Source organism: Neovison vison, chromosome 12 (genome assembly GCF_020171115.1).
Source record: "Neovison vison isolate M4711 chromosome 12, ASM_NN_V1, whole genome shotgun sequence".
In the NCBI taxonomy this organism is placed as follows: Eukaryota; Metazoa; Chordata; class Mammalia; order Carnivora; family Mustelidae; genus Neogale; species Neogale vison.
Window position 1 is genome coordinate 58,292,569 of NC_058102.1, and position 22,436 is coordinate 58,315,004.

The 22,436-nt window shown below is 40.3% G+C and overlaps 1 protein-coding gene and 1 long non-coding RNA gene across 3 annotated transcripts; one reads left to right on the forward strand and one right to left on the reverse strand.

The window, feature by feature from the left end:
• Positions 1-7,916: 7,916 nt before the first annotated feature.
• Positions 7,917-15,102, reverse strand: LOC122891347. The gene is made up of 2 exons (XR_006381275.1): positions 15,031-15,102; positions 7,917-9,591 (listed from the first exon to the last, which is right to left on the reverse strand). It is a non-coding gene; the product is annotated as an uncharacterized LOC122891347 (long non-coding RNA).
• PDE6H (phosphodiesterase 6H) lies at positions 9,514-21,474 on the forward strand. 2 transcript variants are annotated; one of them, XM_044226931.1, is made up of 4 exons: positions 9,514-9,594; positions 16,905-17,078; positions 18,327-18,367; positions 20,994-21,474. In XM_044226931.1, exons 2-4 carry the CDS (start codon positions 16,945-16,947, stop codon positions 21,068-21,070), a joined length of 252 nt encoding a protein of 83 aa, XP_044082866.1. In that variant the 5' UTR covers positions 9,514-9,594; positions 16,905-16,944; the 3' UTR covers positions 21,071-21,474. The 2 variants fall into 2 exon arrangements, with proteins under 2 accessions (XP_044082866.1, XP_044082867.1); XM_044226932.1 differs by lacking the exon at positions 9,514-9,594 and adding an exon at positions 15,233-15,393.
• Positions 21,475-22,436: the final 962 nt, after the last annotated feature.

Genomic DNA, 22,436 nt, shown 5'->3' on the forward strand with positions numbered 1-22,436 from the left:
TTTTTTTTTTTTTTTTTTTTTTTCTTCTCTTCTCCTGTAAAGCCCAACGTGTCTCCACAGTTTTTCTCAATGCACTGCACTGGGCACGGACACTGGAAGGAAAGTGTCTGTAACATCGCTAGGTATGTGTGCAGTATGTGTGTATTTATTGGGGGAGGCGAGAGCATTCATAACTTCTGGAAAAGGAGTCCATGACCTTGAAAGGATTAAGAATTGCTCATTGATGAGACTATGGACTCTGAAAAACAATCTGAGGGGTTTGAAGTGGTGGGGGGTGGGAGGTTGGGGTACCAGGTGGTGGGTATTATAGAGGGCACGGCTTGCATGGAGCACTGGGTGTGGTGAAAAAAATAATGAATACTGTTTTTCTGAAAATAAATAAATTGGAAAAAAAATAAAAAAAAAATAAAAAGAATTGCTCATTGAAAGTCTCTTCTTGATGATACAGGCATGTGCTTTCCATAAGTGGACAACTACCATGTTTTCCTAAAGTACTTCCTGACATCACAGTCAGGGGAGGGACGCCCCAAAATTCCCATTTCTCATTTTTCCTCCATCACTATTCACTGTGCACTTGTATTTATCAGCAGAGGGAACAGACGAAGAGACTCTTTGAAGAGACCCATGAGGGGAGACACTCTGCTTCCAGCCCATGCTGACAAAGATGTGTTATGTACCCAGACTCCCTCATATTTAAGCTTCTTCAGATGCAGGACAATGCCTGTCATGGCTGCAAGGAAGCTCTTACTCCAAGTCCCTTAGTCCTGTGCTGCCAAATGAAAGCCACAGAACTTGGAAACCTACATGAGAGTTTCCAAAACAATCATCAAAACTTTGAAATATTTTCTACTTTATCTTTGTTGTTACAAGCATATGACTGAAAGGTAAATTCTGGACAACTCTTCCATGGGGCGGTGCCTTTGCTGTGAACCTCAAAAAGTGACAAAAGACTGAGGCCGACTGTTAACACTTCCCCTTTTTGCACAGACGTATTTCTTTGAGGCTCCAAGTTGAGACAACAAACTCTCAGAGAAGACTTTCCACCCTGAAAGCTGTCCATTCTGAAATGTACCCACCGGGCACCAAAAGCGGGCTGGGGGTGGGGAGGGGGGAGCTACAGTTAGAGAGATGTCCTGGCTCTGTGTCTTCCCATCAGTGTACCCCTGGGCCATGTTTTTTTTTTTTTTTTGGAGCCTCAGTTTGCCCATCTGTAAAAGAGGCACATCAACCTTCAGCATCGCTGGAAGGGTTGGAAATGATGTATGAGGAAGTGTCCAGCAGGGTGCTCAATACTCAATAAATGATCGAGGTTAAGAAAAGCATCACCATCATCAGTTCCACAGGATATTCTGATGCTTATTACTGCAGACCACATATGAAATTGACTAAGAGCAAGTTATTTTCGTCTATGTCTCCCAATCAGCCTACACACATCTCAAATACATATATACCTTATATATTACCTTCTTCTTCTTTTTTAAGATTTTATTTATTTTACAGGGAGAGAACAAGCACAGGCAGGGAGAGCGGCAGGCAGAGTGAGAGGGAGAAGCAGGCTCCTTGCAGAGCAGGGAGCCTGAGGCGGGGCTCCATCCCAGGACCCTGGGATCATGCCCTAAGCCAAAAAGAGACACTTAGCCAAATGAGCCACACAGGCACCTACCTTCTTCTTCTTTCCAGCATTGATCCAGGACAAGGGTGTTATATTTTTTCTGAGCTAGAGCGTGCACTATTTGTATAATAGAATTTAGGACTTTAGTAGGCACTATTTTGTGTTACGTGAGTATTTTCTGAATAGTAGAGTTACTTCTCCATCCAAATAGAAAATGTGTGAGGAAAGGGCTGTGTCTTATTTGTCTTGTATTCCTGGGAGCAGCTAGCATGATACTTTGCTGAATAATGCAAGAAATTGGGGAAAGTTCTCGAGTAGATATGTATCTGTCTAAATAAGATAGAAATGACCACATTCTGCACCCCCATTCCATCTCTTTCCTCTGGTTAGTATGTTGCCTTGGGGAAGAACGAATGGAATATGAGTATAGTCATGTATCCATAGGGGTCACTAAGACCAATTTTTCTGTGTCATAGATAAGAAAGGAATCTATATCATATATATATGATAAATGTAGTTCAATATGTCATATATATGTGTATATATGTAAATGTATATATGTAAATATATACACTATATATGACATATTGAACTACACTCTGATGGGGTTCGTGGCCTTGGCATAAAGGTTCATTTCCAAATTCAACAAGCCCTTAAGAATTCCCACTCAGCTATATTCCAGGACCTGCGCACAAGGTCAGAGATAAATCCACTTCTAAGGCACAGTCCTAGAATGTTGCTACCAATGTAATGAGGAGGACAGAAATAAACAAATTAAATTTTTTGTGTGTGCTTAGGAAAAGAAAAGTACAGGAGGTATCAAGAGAAGTTAGTAAGGACATCAAGAAAGGCTTCTTGGAGGAAGCGATTCCAACGCTAAGTCTACAAAGGAGAGCTACTTGACATGGGAAGGGTTGGAGGTGGAGGAGAAGGCATTTGAGGAGAGGGAAACCATGAGTGAGGGCATGGTGTCCTACAATGGTGTGGTGTGTGCAGGGAATTACAAAAGAGCAGCTTGAGGTTGCTGGACTTCAAAGTGAACTTTAGATAAGGATAATAAATGTGCCTGAGCAGGACAGGCACAGGGTCCTCATCACAGCAGACCTCTCGTGCTATGCAAATAAGGAACTTGATCTTAATCCTGTCAGAGATGGAGAGCCATTGAAAGTAAAGGAGACACATGCAGAGTTTTGTGTTTTACTCTATAGTTTACTCTGGTAGCTGTGTTGATGGGTTTGATGGGAACAAAACCAGTTTGGAGACTGTTCAGGCCTGAACTAGAGCAGCATTCATAGTAGGGATAGACAGAGGGGGTTAGCTCTAAGAAATACTCAGGTGGAGTTGGCATGACTTGGTGATTAGAGGGATGTGAAGGATGAGGAGGGGGAGGAGGGAGGACTTAACAGATTTCTGCAAGAATGACAGGATCCATGGTGGTATCACCAACTGATTTGGAAAATGCGAAAGAAAAGACAGATGTCTCCGGGGAGGTTATAACTTGAGTTTGGACATGTTGAGTTTGAAAACAATCATGCCATTTCTAGGAGGTGATTTTTTTTTAATTTTTTATTTTTTATAAACATATAATATATTTTTATCCTCAGGGGTACAGGTCTGTGAATCGCCAGGTTTACACACTTCACAGCACTCACCATAGCACATACCCTCCCCAGTGTCCATAACCCCAACTCACCCCAGGAACCCTCAGTTTGTTTTGTGAGATTAAGAGTCACTTATGGTTTGTCTCCCTTCTAGGAGGTGATTTTTGACAGAAAGATATATAATCCTGAATTTCAACTCTAAACTACTGATTCATCAGGTTATGGTTAGTAGTTTCAACCAGGTTTCCCAAAGTGTGGTGTGTAGCTCCGCAGATGGAATTCACACAGGAATTTGTTAGAAATGCAAATTATCAGGACAGCCAGACCCACGCTATCAGAATCTCTAGGGCCGGAGTCAGGAATCTGCTTTAAAACACTCTGCAAGTAAGTTGTGACGTTTGAGAAACACCGTCTTAAACCACATAAATGGATGAGACCACTCCAAGAGAGTATAAAAAGAGAAGTTGCTGACATCTAGGAAAATCCCATCTTATGCAAGCTCTACTTTCAAATATAACCTGTTGATTAGTTCTCATCTCTTCTGCTAGCAGGCTAGCCCTACCATCACCATGCCTTCAGATACTTTTAGAACAGTCTCTGAATGTTTTCCACTTTTGTAATAGCTTCATGCTTTCCTCTCCTCAGAGTAGTCAGAGTAAGAAGCACACTCGTGACCAGATCATTCCTTCCATCTGAAACTTCTAGGGACCTTTAACCCATCTACAATAAAATGGAAACATTTGCTGTGGTCTGCAGGTGGGCTCATTATGGTAATCAATCTCCAAGATGGCTCCAATGATCCTGCTATCAACCCTGATCAGACTGTATCAGGCTTGGTCTTTGGGACCAATAGAGCACGGCAGAAGTGATGCTATGTCAGTTCTGAGATTATGTTATAAAAGACATCGTGCCTTCTCTCTTGATCTCTTGGATCAGCAGTTCTGAGGAAAGCTAGGTGTCATGGCATAGGGACACTAAAGTGACGTATGAGTGACAATGCGGCGTGGTCTACATGGTGAGAAATGAGGATTCGGCTAACAGCTGTGCGAGTGAGCTATGGAGGAAGTGAATCCTCCCACCAGTCCCAGCAGCCTGGCTGTCACTCATGAAAGACGGACCAGGAACCACCCAGCTTCAGGACTCCTGAATGGACCCTCAGAAACCATGGGATGTAACAGATGTTTACTTTTAGAAGCTGCCAAATTTTGAGGTAATTTTTATGTTATTCGATAACTGGTGTCCCTTGCACCACTCCAGACTCCTCTCCCTTCTCTTTTGTTCTCTGTCCCCTGCTAATCCTTACCGGAGAAGTAGGTTCCCATTTCAGCAGGTGTTGTCTCTACAGGAATGCTCTCCTCCCGGAGAGCCATACTTGATTCATTTCCTCATTGTGGCTTTAATTTGTGTTTCCCCAATGGAGGATTATGGAAAACATCGATTTATGTCCTTATTGCCATCTGTATATTCTCTTACAGTGAAATGTTTATTTATATTTTTGGCCCATTTTCTAACTGGCATATTTGCCTTTTGAATATTGAGTTTTGAGAGTTCTTTGTATATTCTAGAGGCAAATCCTTCGTTGGGTGTGTAACTTGCAAATATTTGCTCCCAGCATATTGTTGTTCTCTTTATTCTCTTAACAGGGTTTTTCAGAGTGAAAGTTTTAATTTTAATGAGGTCAAGTATATCAGATTTCCCTGTTAAGTAATTTTGCTGGCACGTCTAAGACATCTTTGCTTAGTCCTGAAGGACTTAGGCCCTGAAGATTTTCTCCTAGTTTTTTTCCCTTAAATCTTTATAGATTTACTTTGCACCTTTAAGTCTGTGATACACATTAAGCTAGTTTTCATGCAGTGTGTGGCAGTGAGGTGTGGAATTTTAGGTACATAAAGTGTGAGGTGTAAGATTCACTTTTTTGGTTCCGTTTTGTTTTGTTTTATTTCTGATGTCCCTGGACAAAATGTCAATGCTCAGCCTCATTTGTCCAGGATTTAGATGTTCATTCTCCAGCACCATTTGTCGAACAGGCTGACCCCCTTCCAGTTAATTGCGTTTGTACCTTTGTCACAAGTTAATTGGGCATATTTTGTGGATCTCCATTTGGGTTCTTTGCTTTGTTTCACTGATCTGTGTGTCTATCACTCAGTCCATACCATACTGTTTTTTTTTTTTCCAATTTATTTATTTTCAGAAAAACATTATTCATTATTTTTTCACCACACCCAGTGCTCCATGCAAGCCGTGCCCTCTATAATACCCACCACCTGGTACCCCAACCTCCCACCCCCCCCCCTCTTCAAACCCCTCAGACTGTTTTTCAGAGTCCATAGTCTCTCATGGTTCACCTCCCCTTCCAATTTACCCAAATTCCCTACTCCTCTCTAACGCCCCTTGTCCTCTATGCTATTTGTTATGCTCCACAAATAAGTGAAACCATATGATAATTGACTCTCTCTGCTTGACTTATTTCACTCAGCATAATCTCATACCATACTGTTTTGAATACCATAGCTATGTAGTAAGCTTTAACATTAGGAAGAGTGATTCCCTCCCACCCTACTTTTTTTCTTTTTTAATATTTGTTTTGGCCATGCATTTTAGAATAAACTTTTCTATGTCTACAGAAAACCTTGCTGGAATTTTGATAGAAATTGTAATAAATATGGATCAGTTTAGTGAGAATTGATATCTTTATTATGTTGAGTGTTCTAATCCATAAGCACGGTGTGTTTTTTCAACTGTTTAGGTCTGCTTTGATTTCTTTTAAATTAGATTTTGTGGGGTGCCTCAGTGGTGATCAGTTAAGTGTCTGCCTTCAGCGCAGGTCATGATCCCAGGGTTCAGGGATTGAGTCCTGCATCAGGGTCCTTGCTCAATGGGGAGCCTGCTTCTTACTTTGCCTGCTGCTCCCCCCTGCTCGTGCTTACTCATTCTCTCTTTTAAAAATGTTTTTAGGGGCACCTGGGTGGCTCAGTGGGTTAAGCCTCTGCCTTTGGCTCAGGTCATGATCCCAGGGCCCTGGGATTGAGACCCGCATGGGGCTCTCTGCTCAGCAGGGAGCCTGCTTCCCCCTCTTTCCCTGCCTGCCTCTCTGCCTATTTGTAATGTCTCTCTCTCTGTGTCAAATAAATAAATAAAATCATAAAATGTTTTTAGAAAATCAGAATTTGTAGTTTTTAATCATACAAGTCTTGTGCATACTTTGTTAGATTTACACCTAAGTATTTTGTTTTTTTAGAGCAATTGTGAATGATGTTACTTTTTAAGTTTTAGTTTTCATTTATTCATTGTTATGTATAAATGCAATTGATTTTTCTGTATTAGTCTAATATACTTCAACCTTGCTGAACTCACTTATTAGTTATAGCGTAGTTTTAAAATGAAGATTCCTTAAGGTTTTTCTATGTAGATAATCATGTCATCTGTAAATAGGAGTGGCTTCATTTCTCATTTACAAATTATATGCTTTCTATTTTCTTCATGCCTGATTGCATTGGCCAGAACTTTCAGTACCATGTTGAATAAGACCGATGAGAGCACACATCCTTGACTTGTCCCTGACCTAGAGAAAAAGCATTCAGTCTTTTACAATTAAGTATGAAGTAAACTGTAGGGTTTTTTTTTTTTTTTTTTTTTTGGTTGGCTGGTTTATTTTGAAGATTTTTTTCTGAGTTGAGTTTTATTTCTAGTTTGCTGAGAGTTATCATAAATGGGCACTGGTTTTTGCAAAATGCATTTTCTGTGCATTTCTATATCAATTGATATGGTTATATGATTTTTCTTCTTTAGGCTGCTGATATAATGCATTATGTTAGTTGATTAGGCTTTAAATAGTCTTGCATACATGGAATTAATCTCACTTGATCATGGTGTATTATTATTTTTGTACATTCCTGTATTTGATTTGCTATTATTTCATTGAGGATAAAGATTTTTACATCTAGGGACACCTGAGTGGCTCAGTTGTTAAGCCTGTGCCTTTGGCTCACGTCATGATCTCAGGGTCCCCGCATCAGGCTACCTGTTCAGTAGGAAGCCTGTTTCTCCCTCTCCTGTTTCCCCCTGACTGCGTTCCCTCTCTTGTTGTCTATCTCTGTCAAATAAATAAAGAAAATATTTTAAAAAAAAGGATTTTTACATCTAAATCTATGAGAGATTGGTCAGTATTTTTCTTTTTTATTGTCTTTGATTTTAGTGTTAAAATATTTTATGAGGGTAAAACTGGCTTAATGAAATGAGTTTAGTACTGTTCCCACTTCCCTATTTTCTGAAAGGAAGTATTGTATTTTTAATTAATAAGTCATTTTTTTCAAGATTAACAATGTTGTTCTGGAAAAGGCATAAATATTATTGGACATTAGGAGAAGATGGGGGAGAGCCTTGTACCTTCCTTCTTCACATTTAGGGGGTTCCTCTCTGGAGTCCACTGTGTATTCATCAGAGTGGGAGTCCTGGTCTAGGAGAATCCAAATGTAGAGGAAATGTGTCTCTGATGTGTGTCTTCCTACTCAAAGGTATTTTAAGAAACACTAAAGAAGGATTAGAGATTAGTGCTTGTGTAAGGAGCTTATAGGTCAGCTAAAATTTTGATTACTTTCTAATTACTTAGTGCCTGCCCTTTAACTCTCTGTATGTGATTAATAATACTTTCCCATCTGTCAGAAAGTATCAAGAACCAAGGATTATAGAACTATGAAACATAATTTTTAGAAGCATTTTTATGATATTTCGTTCTTAAATTTGCATACAGTAAAAATCCTTGGAGTTACAGATCTCCCGCTACAATCATGATACCAAATAATCTCACCACCCTTTAAAATCCCTCACCTTGTCCCTTTACAAGCAGTCGACTTCTCTCAATCCCTGGCCACCACCGATTAGTTCTCCAACCTCATAGTTTTTCCTTTTTGGAATGTCATTAATTAAATCAGATACCATTAGAGCCTTTCAACTCTGGATTCTCTCACTTAGTAAAATGTGCTTCCTATTCATTGATGTCATCACATATACCAATAATTCTTTTTCTTTTCCCAGCAATGTTTCTGCTGGCTTTATTTCTTATGCCTCTGAAATCTTGAAGTGTCCAGGGCAACCAAGGGTCATCCACAGGAATTTCTTGATCATCAATCATCTTGTTCAGAGAGCCATGTGACTTCACTACCTGGTTGTCCGATCAGAGATAGATAACTGATCAAGAGTCAGCCCTGAAGAGGCTAGCAAGTCACCAATTAAGTAAGCTGGTAGAACTCTTCTGTCTCCCAGAGGCAGTACTTCCTGGTGGTTAGCCTGGCTACTCAAATCCTCTAAGACTCAGTGGCAGCAGGAGTAGTAGAGAAACAGAAAGAACAACCACTTGGAACAGAGAACAATAGGTACAGTCCCTGAAGATGCAAACTGACCAGATCTCTAGAACTCCACAGTGTCTTGAACGATTTTTAGGTCTCCACAAGCCCAGCCGAATGTGGTTGAGTTTCCTGTCTTCCACACATCCTCTTGTATCCCACACTTCCTCTTTTTACGTTTTTTTTTTCTTTCTAGAAGTTCAAAAATTTCTTTTTTTTAAATTATCATTTCCTTTCTGTTTTAAGAACTTCCTTTGTCATTCTTTTAGTGTAGGTTTTCTGGTGATAGATTGTCTTAGTCTTTCTTTATTAGGATGTCTTTATTTCCCTTCGCTCCTGAAGGATAAATTCAGAGGTGACAGTTCTATTTTTATCAGGACTTAAAAAATGTTGTGCTACTTTCTTCTGGCCCCATGGTTTCTGATGAAAAATCCTCCATCATTCCATTTTTTCACCTCTAGGTAAGGTAGTATATATATATATTTAAATTGCTTTCAAAATTTGTTTTGTCGTTAGTTTCGTCACTTGATTATGATGTGCTTTGACATAGATTTCTTTGGGTTTGTCCCATTGGGGTTTGATAGCTTCTTGATAACATAGGCTTTTGTCTTTCATCAAATTTAGGAAATTTTCAGTCTATTTTTTCAAGTACATTTTAGCCTCATCCTTTTTTCCTCTCCTGGAATTCTGATGAGATGATTGTTAGATCTTTTAGTTTCCAAGTTCTCTGGTGGCTGTTGTTGTTTTGTTGTCGTCGTCATCGTTGTCTTCTTCTTCTCTTTCTTCTCCTTTTCTGCCTCCTCCTCCTTCTTTTCTATTTATTTTCTCTCTTTTAATCAGATGAGGTATTTTCTACTGTTCTAGTTTCAGGTTCATGGATTCTTTCTTTTGTCTTCTTTCTGTTGTCAAGCCCATTCGTTGAATTTTTGTGTTTGTTTTTGTATTAGTCTAAAATGTTCATTTTGTTCTTCTTTAGGTACCTTGTTATTGCTGAATAGTGGTGAAAATTCCTCACTTGGCTTCCTCTGACACCATTCTGGTAAGAAGGAAGAGGGTGCCTCGTTAGCACTGGTTGGAGATGAAAGTCTAAGATCCCTATGTGGCCTTCCCTGATACTACTTAGGTGGGGGTCGGGTAGTGTTACCTAATTATAGCTGGGCCTGGATGGAAGTCTCGATGCTCAACCTGTGCTGATGGGGTTGAAACTGGCCTTTTTCCCCAAAAAAGATGTTGGATTTTTCCCCATGTCATAGGGTGATTTTTGTCTATTTTTTTTTCTGTCTTACTAGATTACATCTTTTCTGGTCATTTGTCTAGAAAGAGTAGGCTTTTTGAGAGGTTTTTTTGTTTTGTTTTGTTTTAAAGATTGTATTTATTTATTTGACAGACAGAGATCACAAGTAGGCAAAGATGCTGGCAGAGAGAGAGGGGGAAGCAGGCTCCCTGCTGAGCAGAGAGCCCAATGTGGGGCTCAATCCCAGGACCCTGAGATCATGACCAAGCTGAAGGCAGCGGCTTAACCCACTGAGCCACCCAGGGGCCCGAGAGGATTTTTTTTTTAATCTGCTCCTGTTTGTGTTTCTGGGTGGCTGCCTCTCTTTCCTCTAGTCAGGATATACAAAACTAAAAGAGAGCTCAAGGAATTTACTGCCACATTGTTCCTAGGGCACTAAATTCCCTATTTGGTCTCTCTTCTTTTCTTGACCTTTTAAAATACTCTTATGTTTGTTCTATATATAATATTTAGGAATTTTAGCTGTACTTAGCACAGGAATGGGGAGAAGCATATCTACTCCATCTTGGTCCAAAACTGGATGGAAAATAAATTTTTAAGTCATTAAAGCAATTAGAGGATTTTCTAATCATAAATCCTTGAGAGCTAAATTAGAATCACTTTATTTTTTTTTAAAGTTTTTATTTATTTATTTGACAGAGAGAGAGAGATCACAAGTAGGCAGAGAGGCAGGCACAGAGAGAGGGGGAAACAGGCTCCCCGCTGAGCGGAGAGCCCAATGTAGGGCTTGACTCAGGACCCTGAGATCATGACCTGAGCCAAAGGCAGAGGCTTAACCCTCTGAGCCACCCAGGTGCCCCTAAAATCACTTTAGAAGAGTTTTTCCAACTATATACTTGGTCGTACATCTCATTCCTCACATTCCATTCTTCTGGCTTTCCCTGGAAAAGAAGTGTAATGGTACAACACCCTCCTCCTTCCTCTAACAGTGAAAATCACTGGTTACAAATCCTGTTACCAATGAATGTGGTTTATCTTTCTCAAGTGTGTTGGGATGGAAAAAATTGAGACCCTTGGCACATTTTGGTATATGACATGAAGAAACTGAGACTGGAGGAGATGGCCTTCTTGTCACATAGCAGAGATGTGGTGAGATCAAGCCTGCACATGGGTCTACATCAGTAATGTGCAAACAAATCACCTTGAAACCTTGTTAAAATGCAGCTTCTGGGTCAGTAAGTCTGGAGCAGGCCCTGCGGTCCTGTATTTCTAACAAACGCTCGGGTGGTATGGACGCTTGTACATTTTGAGTAGGAACACTCTAGAGCATTTGGCTTATTGCTCTTTTCACTGCCCATATGAGTTGTAGTCCTTCAGCAAAGAAATAGAGAATGGGTGAAGTTTCACAGATAAGAATCTCAATATCTATGTGCCTTCTAAGAGTAGAGGATGTCTGAATTGTAATGGGGATCAGAGGTGGGAATGGAAAGACTCATCCAGAAACTAAATATTCTACTGGCTCTGCACTGCATTTGCTGCTTCAAAATTCCTCTAATTTTGGTGAAGACCAAGGTTATTATTATTTTTTCATTAAAAAAAAAATAAGCTTTTTAGCTGCCCACATAATCTGCTTGGGGCCGTCAGTTAAGAATCTATCCTTGCCTGGGAAGGATAAATTGACCTTCTTCCTCTATAACCTTATGGAGTGCAATTCTCTAAGAAGTAATAATTTAGGGAGGGCACATTACAATTCACTGGCAAGGCACAAGAGAGACCAGCAACATGTGCATTTCGGTCTATTCTGCTTTGCTATAATATAATAGAAAGATAGCAGAATATGCAATGTGTTTCCAGATTTAGGCCTTGATCCTGGCTCCACTACTAACTTTATACACAGTCTGGAGTAAATCACTTTATTTCTCTATGACAAATTTCTTAAAAGAACTTAATGATGCTAGCCTATGGACTAAGGTCTATATAAAGTGATGCACAAATTAATACTAGTGGCTCAACGTAATGGAAAGACTGCAGCCAAGAGTACCGATGAGTTGAATTGTAGCCTGAGCCCTGTGCTCTGAAGCCTTTGATATGGAAGATTCAGCAATCAATTTTCAAATAAATGCCATCAGTTAATAGTTATCAGCTATAAGTTGGGCTCTTTCTCTGTCAAGTACCACTGAATTTTGTGTCATTTTTGATTTGCGGTTCTATCTTACTGAGGAAATATATCCAGAACTTATTAGGGAGAGAGATTGTATACTTTTCAATGTCATTGCTCACACAATCAGCATCCCAGTGTCCCCACTGCAGCACGGGACACTATGATTTTGTTTATCTTTCCAGTTATCTAGATTCCCATAAGAATTATGACATGATGCTTGTGTGGTGGGGATTGACTTATGGCTGGGGTGTGTGTGTGTGTGTGTGTGTGTGTGTCAGGGAACGGGATGGAATGGGAGACAACAAGGACAGTGGTGGGAAGGGAGGAAGACAAGAGATTGCGAATCACAAACTACGAATATGCCCCTGGAGATCAGCACGTTGTGTGCATTTGTAGTTTCAACACCTACTGATTGACAGGAGAATGCCCAAGTCAGTTTTGTGAGAGTGTTTCACTTGTCAGAAACCTCCTAAGCCTGTCCCAGTCTCACCCTTTATTCTCCGAACTTCTTTGTACATGGGTTGGTGCTCTAAGCTCCTAACAGTGGGATTACGAGGCATGTGGGTATTACAGAGAGATAAATCAGGAGGCATAGATCTTTTATTCATCTGCTTTGAAGAGGGCGACTGGGCGGTTTATGGGAGCAACATTCAACTCTGTGAGTATTTCTCAACTTCTGGTGTTTAAGTAGGTTTTAATTGAAAGGCTTTGTGGGTGGTGGAGGGTTGATCTGGCTCTAAAATAAAGAAATGGACGAAAACACACTGAACCAGCGGGACTGAGCTGGGGCCGGGAATGAAACTGGGAAAAAGCATGAAGGAAATACATCCAAATTGCCTTATAATGTCATGCAGCCAGCTAATAAGTGAAACTCGGTTATTGAGAGGTTGCTGCAAAACTTGATTACTCAACTCATTTTGAAAGAACCCCACACTGACTCCTCTTTTTTGTGGCTCCCAGTTTTCTGGGAAAGGAGGGATCTGGGGCACTAAGTGACCACGGAGCAAACAGTTCTTTACTCCCAGGGTGTCCATGAAAGAGACCAAAATACAAAAGGGGGGACATGAGAGTGTGAGGATAAGGAGAAAGAGAGTCAAAAGGCAGTCAGAATGACCCCAGTGCTGTGTGGGTGGCTTAGCCTTCTCCCTCTGAGGCCAAAGTGTGTGTTTGTTCCAATCCGAATGAAGGTACTTGCAGATTTTTTTTTTTTTTTTTTTTTTGTCTTTTCATGGCTTTGGTCAGGGTCTTCCTTGGCTCTCCAGATTATTTGATTCTCTCTGCCTCAGCAGGACCCTGGTGATATTTATTGGCCCAACCCCATCAGTGCAGGGAGACCACTCCTGCACCTATCTCCTCCTCACCCCTTCTCTTAGCCCCCCAACGAGAGAATTGTCTATTTGCCTATATCTCTGCCAAGAAGGGGAGACCGGGAAGTCTGGGGGTGATGAGGGCAACATCAGAGATCCTGACTCAGGACCTTCTGATACTGCTCTGCCTTAGCTGGGGTTTATGGATGATCATCCTCCTTAGCTTCTTACTCTGAACTCTGCTGCCTTGCATCCAAGGTGACACTAATCCTGATCCCCTACAAAACTGTGCTTTGATGTACTGCTCTGCTGAATCCACTTCCTTCTGCAGAACAACAGTTTTTACTCTTCAAAAGGGGAAGGGCTGACACTGCTTTAAAAATAGAAAGCCATTCCATCTCACAAAGGAATGAACGAATGAATTTCTTGACACTTTTGGGAGACAAAATTGTGAAACATCTTCCTACAGCTGAAAGCAGGTCTGACACTGCCTGGGGATGCCCTTTTAATTCCTAGGAAAGCATGGCCGGGATAAGTTTAGCCTCTGGTGATATGCGGCATGGACAAGACTAACTTCCAAGGCAGGGAAGGGTCATATTTGCTCTGTTCCTCCCAGATGGTTTTACAGGGAGAACTGGAGGGCACATCCATGACAGAAAAACTCTACGAGTTAGATTGTCCTATCTACTCAAAAATGAAATATTATACATGAAATGCATAATAAATACAAAGTTTTTACCCATGGTGCAAACCCTGGGGATCAGGAGGATCCAGGGACGAATGAGGCAACTGTTCTATAGCGCTTTCGGAAGAGAATACCTTTATATAACGCATCATACATACCTAGAAAGGAACGGGAACGCCATCTGAGCCTGCGACTTCAAAATTACATATATAAATATGCAAAAGAAATTTACAAGAGAAAAGGGGAAGTATAATCAAGGGAAGATGGAAGTCAAGTGTGATTTTTAAGTTCTTTGGGGCTGCTTTTGGGGATGTCAAGGGAATCCAAGCTTATGGCAGAATTTCAAGACCAGTCATAAATTAATAGGGTGTTGGAGGGATACAGAAGATGACCCAGCAAGTGCTGGTGACAGTCATCTCTCTGGTAATGTGACAAGGGCTCTTCAACCGTTCGCCCAGGAGAAAGTGTATAGGGAGGGCAGGTGAACCTGTGTCCCAATCACAGAGTTGTTTGTTGGCTTCCTAGAAAGTCTATTACATCGTTATTATTTTTTTGAGCACTTTGCACCAAACACTTATTTATATTATGCCTTTTACTTTTCTCCATAGCTCTAAAAAGAAGGTATATTTGATTAATTTCATAGATGGAATGAGGTCCAGACAAGTTATGCAATTTATCCAAGGGCACATAGACAGTTTTTGTGGAGCAGGGATTTGAAACTATCTATTTGAATCTAAAACACATAGTCTTACATTGCATTGCCCCCAAATGGTAATATGACTGATTAGTTTACCTTAAACCCTCATATTATAGACTCTAGATCTGACACAGTGGAATCCTAGATAGAACTGCTAGATCAAAGTAGAAGACACACAGTAAAATTAGAATTTCAGATAAATAACAAATAATTTTTCTTGTATAAGTATATACCATGAACTATTTAGAATATACTTATAATAAAAACCCCATTTGTTATTTATCTGAAATTCTAATTTAACTGGGTGTCCTGCATTCTTATTTGTTAAATATGGTAATCCTAATCCTAGTAAACTCCCCAGATGAGAGAAGGAAAATTTGGGCTTTCTTACTATTTTGAAAGAATTGAGAAGTCCAAAAATCTTGATTGGAGAGAAATTCTCTAGTTTTCCTCTGTGGCTTTGTCAGAGCCAGGATGTGCCAGCTACTGGTATAAACTCAGAGAACAATGCTACTCTTGGCTGCCCGGTAGCAGTTTCCATGGTCCCAACCACACTTGGAAGAGACACAAACTTTGCATGTTTACCAGGGCGAGAGAGGGGCCACAGCACAAGAACTGGATTCAGTGAACGGATGAACAGGCAGCCCATTTCCTAAAGCCACTGAGAGCTTTGTGAAGTGAAGACCAACTGATGCCTTCTTTATGGTTTGGTGGAGAAATCACAGGGTCTGACTCTCATCACCCAAAGTTCAAGGTAGTAGTTCAATGTTTCCATTTATTTATTCAAAGATTAGACAAATGTATACAGGACATCTGCTATGTGCCAGACACTATTCTAGGTTTTGACAGAAATGAACAAAAATGGAAAAAGAAGCCCACTAGAGCACATTCCAGTGGGTAAATAAGACAAGATCTGTGGCATAAGCAAGTAAACCTGGCCAGGTTCGCCATCCCTGGTACCGACTCACAGATTAGTCAATGCGTTTCCATGGAAAAAGTTGAGAACTAGCATGAGAAAATGAAAATAGTAATTGGGGAAAAAAAGAAAAGGAAAAAAATGTCTCTTATGCCAGGATAATAATTTAAACTGATTTTGAAAGTAATAAGAAAAAGTTGAGGAACTTGAAGTCATACAATATAAAATTTGAGGTATGTTCAGTGCGGTGGAGAAAGAGGAAGATGATTAGCATGGGCCAAAGATGGTCAGGGAGAGTTGAAGCTAAGAATATTAGCATAAGTCTATAATGTATAGATTATATAAATAAATAAATCTTCCAGGTAACAGAGCATGGAACTCTTACCCAGAGTTTGGCTCAGGGTAAGAGATTAGGGGTACTTAGAAGTTCTTTGGAGTTTTTTAGACTCTTCCTTCCTAGGAGAAGTATTATCAACTTTTGTGATAGAAAGGAGAAAGAAGACAAGTCATCCTTTAGCTTAGCATCTTTACTTTTAAAATTTATCTTGTTAATACTATTTGTATTTGAAGAATGACAATGTACGTTTCTATGGCTAAAATCAAAGTCTGTGAAAATCATATTGGATAAGTCCATGATTTGGATATGAGAAAATGTTGAATATTTCAGAGAAATGGGTGATTAAAGAACCTCATGTCTGAATATGGAGTTAAAGCATAAACCTACTACTGAATCATCCTCCATTGATTTTCTTGTGAGTGTGTATGTGTGTACTGGGATGTATCTCATACTACACAGGTGTTAGTGTCCCTGGTTCAGAGCTCTCCCTGTTATCTCCTAGAACTAGGAGAGGAGTATCTTGATTACACAAGGCTTGAACAGTGTAAGGTACTGTAAAATAAAAAGCCTATAAAATGTGAGGCAATAAACATTAAGAGTCAGGTTATTGTGTAGTAGGGTGGAAAATATATTAAATTTAAAGAACATATCAGTGCTGTAAAGACTATAGATAGCATTCAGTCCATTTTCCTGTCTTCACAGATGATGATCACAGAATGGGAAGAACTTATCATAATAGATTCACATGGAAAGCTCGTGATAATTTATTGAAACAACACATCTATCTAGATTTTTCGTTTGTAATCTATCTGTTGTCAGTCTGCATTCCACTACATTGAGTGATTGATTTATACCATATTTTCTTGGAAATCTCTTTAAAAAATGATTGATTCTTCCCTTTTGAGACAAGATGAAGTCCTGAGCTTTTCTGACTTTTCCAGTGAGGGTCTAAGAAGCAATGGTCCCTGTACCCTGAAGAATCTTTTTTTTTTTTCCCCTCTCACCATCTAAGGAACCTGAAAGAGAACCATCAGACACTCAACGACATCAGAATGAGCGACAACACTACTTTGGCTCCTCCAACTTCAAACCAGGGTCCCACTACCCCACGCAAGGGGCCCCCCAAGTTTAAGCAGAGACAGACTCGCCAATTCAAGAGCAAGCCTCCTAAGAAAGGTGTTAAAGGGTAAGACCAAAATGAAAAAGACTTTCTATTTTTTCCCCCACAAGCCTGCTTTGATTTTGAGCTCCCAATATTAAATAGACTTAGAAAGATTTCTACCCCATCCTCTATTTTCCTCTCTACCACAGTCTTTACTGAATCAGTTAGTTTTTAGCCCTGGGATGCTTTCTCTCTCACCCCCAGGCTGTGGTGACATTTAAAACAACAAATGGAGCCGGTCATAGCAACCTTTGACTTGACCTTCCAGACTTTTCTTGACCACTCCTCTTCACCAGTACACCCTGTGGTTTAATTGGAATACTAAAACACAGGCCATTTCCAGAACGCAGAGTTTATTTTTATGACTTCAAATGTTAAGTCTTCAATTCTTTATTTTTCTCTTTCTCTCCTTGGCAAAATCCAATTTATTCTTTAACATATATTCATATGTTAATTTCTCTTTTGAAGCCATTACTGACTCTCTTAGACAAATGTGATCATGACTTCCATGTCTGCATTTCATACATTCAGCTGTGATAACCTGTATTGTTTTACATTACATTTATTTATTTACATCTGTTCTCTGAGATTGAAGTTCCTCAGAGAAAATTCATTTTTTTCTTAATTCTCTATGTTTAATACAATGCCTGGCACATAGTAAATGCTTGATAAATGCTTTTGTACTGCTAACCAAATAGATGAATTAATCATTTTAATGTCTTTCATACTGTGTTTTCATTCCAATTTCTTCCTTCCTTCCTTCTTTCCTTCCTTTCTTCCTTTTAAGATTTTATTTATTTATTTATTTATTTGACAGCGAGCTCAAGAGAGCACAAGCAGGGAAAGCAGCAGAAGAAGGAGAAGCAGGCTCTCTGCTGAACAGGCAGCCTGATGTGAGACTCCGTCCCAGAACTTTGGGATCATGACCTGAGCTGAAGGCAGACACCCAACCTACTGAGTCACCCAGGAGCTTCCATTCTATTTTCTATTTTTAAAAGTGGAGCTTGACTAAATTTCCCCAGGGATAGTTCTAGTTAGCTCTCAGTTGTCTTAGGCTAGATTTTTATGAGGGGCAAATCTCACCACAGAGACACACTGTCTGAAACCAGCCTGAGTCACTTTGTCTTTTCCCCAGGTCAATGCAAACAAAATATTTCTCAAAGACAAAAACTTAAACCTCTTCCTGCCCCCTTAGTCAGGAAGCTGTCAGTAGGAGACATTTCAGGATCCTTTCACTCTGATGTCAGCTAATTTTTCTGTTTCTCTCTATAGGTTTGGAGATGACATTCCAGGCATGGAGGGGCTAGGAACAGGTGAGCCTCCCAAGACTGTGGACTTTCACTTGGAATTTCACCACTATCCATTCTTTAGGCCTCAAAGGGCAGTGAAAAATTGCAAGAAATAGCTAAGGCAGCAAGCAGATCCTTGAAGACATAGAAGTGTGGGGGTTAGTTTAATCACCTCAGTAAATACACATGTGCCCTGAGGCAAAAACTCTAATAGAAATCAAGCTAAGGCCTAAAGATATAAATCCGCTTGTTCTGTTAAACAATGCTTGAGGACATCAAGTTGTAGACTTTCATGGTAGAAAGATTCTCAGCGTTTGTCTATCCCAGCTTCATCATTTCTTCAGAAAAGAAATCTGAGACAAAGAGGAATGAAGTGACAGTAGGAGGCCGCAGAGTGAGGTATTGGAAGCAAGGGAGGAGCCTGGAGAACTTTTTTACTCTACCAGACAAAGCACTCCCTAAACACCGTCCTCTTCACATATGCTCCGGCACCCAGAACAGGGCCTACACACCGAACGTACCCAATCCAAGATTTTTCAGTTGGCTAGAATAATTGGATTTGTTGGATAATGAATGAAAATTACTGGCTCTTCCCTTTAAAAATACTAAACTTTATTTTTTAGAGCTATTTTGAGTTTGCAGAGACCTTAAGCAGGAAGTGTAGAGCTCCAGCATACGCCTGTACGTAGCTTCCCCTATTATCAGCGTCTTGCTTTGGTGTGGTGCATTTGTTGTAAATGATGAGCCGGTGTTGGAAACATTATTATTAGTGAGCATTCATAGCTTATATTAGGATCCATTCTTTGTGTCGTCTAGTTTTGACAAATGCACAGTGTTGTGTTTCCATAACTACAGGTACATACAGAATAGAGGTCCTAAAAATCCCCCGTGTTCTACCTGCTCATCCTTTCTCCCACCCTCCACAAACTCTTGACAACCACAAATCATTTTACTTTCAAAAAGTTTTGCCTTTTCCAGATTGTCATATGGTTAGAAGTATACAGTCTATAGATTTGTAGCCTGGCTTCTTTCACTTAGCAATATTTATTCACTTAAGGTTCCTCCATGTCCTGTATGGCTGGATAGTTCTTTTTTTTTTTTTTTTTAACCACAGAAAAATATTTCATTCTATGGCTGTATCACAATTTGCTTATCCTATTAAAAGACAAATTGTTGGGGCGCCTGGGTGGCTCAGTGGGTTAAAGCCTCTGCCCTCAGCTCAGGTCCTGATCTCAGGGTCCTGGGATCGAGCCCCGCATCGGGCTCTCTGCTCAGCAGGGAGCCTGCTTCCCCCTCTCTCTCTGCCTGCCTCTCTGCCTACTTGTGATCTCTGTAGGTAGAATAAATAAATAAAATCTAAAAAAAAAAAAGACATTTTGTTGCTTCCAAATTTTCACAATTATAAATAATTCTGCTATAAACACCACTGTGAGGGTTTTTTTAAATTTTTTTTTATTTATTTTTTAGAGAGATAGCAAGTGACAGAGCTTGAGAGGAGGGTGGTGAGGAGAGGGAGAAGTAGACTTCCCAATGAGCACAGAGCCCGATGTGAGACTCAACCCTAAGACCTGAGCTGAGGCAGATGCTTAACCAATGGAGCCATCCAGGTGCCTCATTGTGCAGGTTTTTGAGTGAAGGTATTTTCAACTCATCCAATACACTTTTGATAAATGGTGTGATTAGTAATCAGTGTCCTTACCAGGCAATTCTCAGTGTATTTGCTTTTTACAGTCAAATGTCACTCCTGGGAGCTCAAATACATTTTCCAGCTATTTTCTAAAGCTCATTTGCTATTCTCCTAAATCAACTGCTTCTGTATTTTGGCCAGACTACATAAGACCAGCAGATTTCTTTTGGACTCTGGAGGATATGCTTAACTCTGCCAACGAATTTGGAACACTAGAAAGAGCTTTATACTGAGGGGAGATCTGAGATCTTTGGCTTGGTTTTAATCCCATCTCTATAACTCTGATTTTTTTTTTTTTTTGGTAGGTATTTAATCTCTTTGGGTTCCAGTCAGCGTCTCTGTAATTCAGGGATAATAATATTTTATTGCCTGAAGCAAAAAATTGGATTAGTAGATGCCTTGAGATTACTTCTCAGCATGCAACTGGATATATTAGGCATTTCAAAATCTAAAGGAACTAAATAGTGAGTCAGAGAAGCCCAAGAAATGCATCTGAATGGGCAGGGAGTAAGAAGGCAGTAGATTTCCAGATCATGGGAATTTAAAATGCTTCTATTTCTCATTTTAACTCTTGGCCTGACTAAAATTCTACTTGTGTTCTTTCCATAGTCATTGTGCTTTGAGGAGACCTGTTTGATCAGTGACCTGCACCCCCTCATGCTAGCTCCAGTCAAAAGCCTTGGGTCACCTCTCCAAAGAGCTACAGAATGAAACCAATGGAGATACCTACCTGGGGTGGGGGGCATCAGAACCGTGCAAGGGATTAATTAGGCAGTCAGTCTAATCCTTCCTGGGCTAAGGGCTATTATAAGTAACTTCCTGGTTACTGAGTCAATGAATGGGAGAGAGGAATGAGGCGTCTCCAGCCAAAGGATGTCTTCTGGAGTGCAAGAAGCCTTCTCAAGGCTCTGTGGGGCGGGGTCAGTGAGGCTGGCTTACAAGCTCTTCTTCCCTCTCTTGCAGACATCACGGTGATTTGTCCCTGGGAGGCGTTCAGCCACTTGGAACTGCATGAGCTCGCTCAGTTTGGGATCATCTGAGGCACCAGAGGTTCTGCCGTTCTCAACAGCAGCTGCTGTAGTTTTGATTCCTTTTGCCCTATTGATCTGCCAGAGTCTTGAAATTCAGCTGTTAGGAAGTGGTTTCTTCCGCTGACAGTCATTTCCCCTAAATTGCTGCGAAGAGCTCTCTTAGCGTCAGACCCTCTCCTGCCATATAGTTCAGCTCAGAATAGTGGATGCAGATAGACTTGTTCGATCATTTCAAACTTCACCACCTTTTCTTATCAGCTGCTTAGAATTCATCAATAGTTCTCTAAATGTTATTTGTGAAGTCCTTCAAATCTATTTAAAGGCATTCCCTGTAGTTAGTAGCAGCTTTTAAAGATAATGTTTATGTCACTCCCTTCCCCTTCTCATTTAATAAAGGACATACTGACCTTGAATCTGATGACGCAGTTGTAGTAAATGCTGTATGCAAATATCTGATACCCTGTTCTGAGAGCCAATTAAACAAAGAAACAAGCACAGGGCATATGAAAGAGCGTGGGAGGAAGAGTCAAGCCCTGATTCTGCTTTGTAACTTTGTGAATCGTGCACGTTCTGGGTCTTAATTTTATGGAACTGGGTCATCCCTGAGGTCCTAAGCAGCTTGTACAAATTGGACAGACTTATGTTTGATGGAAGACTGGAGATTCAAACTCAGGAATCTGATAATGTGAGCCTTCCTCTCCCTGTCTTGTCTCAGCTGATTGAAAAGATTTAGATGCTAGAAAGTTTAGACTTAGATGCAAAGGACAGGTGGTTGAACCCTCTAGATAAAATGTTGGGTTGCTTCACCGTGGAGGTTGTGTCAAATGTAATGTGTACATAGCTATCTTTCCTCAATACTTTCAAGGCAATTGTGCAATTCAAAGCCTGCCTCTGTCTGACTTGGATGCTTTGGGTACCCGCTGTATTAATTTCTTCATTTCAGTTTTGTAATCTGTGGTGAAAGAATGGAGTAAATTAACTGAAAGGAGAGGCGGGATTATAGAGAGGAAAGAGATCTGGGTTCCAATCCTGACTTGACCAGTAAGTTACTCTGTAATTTGGGACAAAGTTTTCTCCCTTTGGATCCTCTAGGTTGCCTGAATCAGATAATATAAGGTTTGAGGTGGTGATAATTCCATGGTATTGAGGCCTGCAGAGTCTAAGTAAGAGAATTCAAGGAGCTCACACTCAAGAAAATGTCTTGTGCTACAGGATCCACACCGTTTTGCACAAATGACCTACTAACCTCTAGCCAGAAGACTAGAAGCCCAAGGAAGGCATCTAGATTAGTGTGGGGAAAGGAGACTGTGGACTTCCAGACCATGGGAATTTAAAGCACTCCTATTTTTTTTTTTTTTTTTTAATTCTTGGCCTG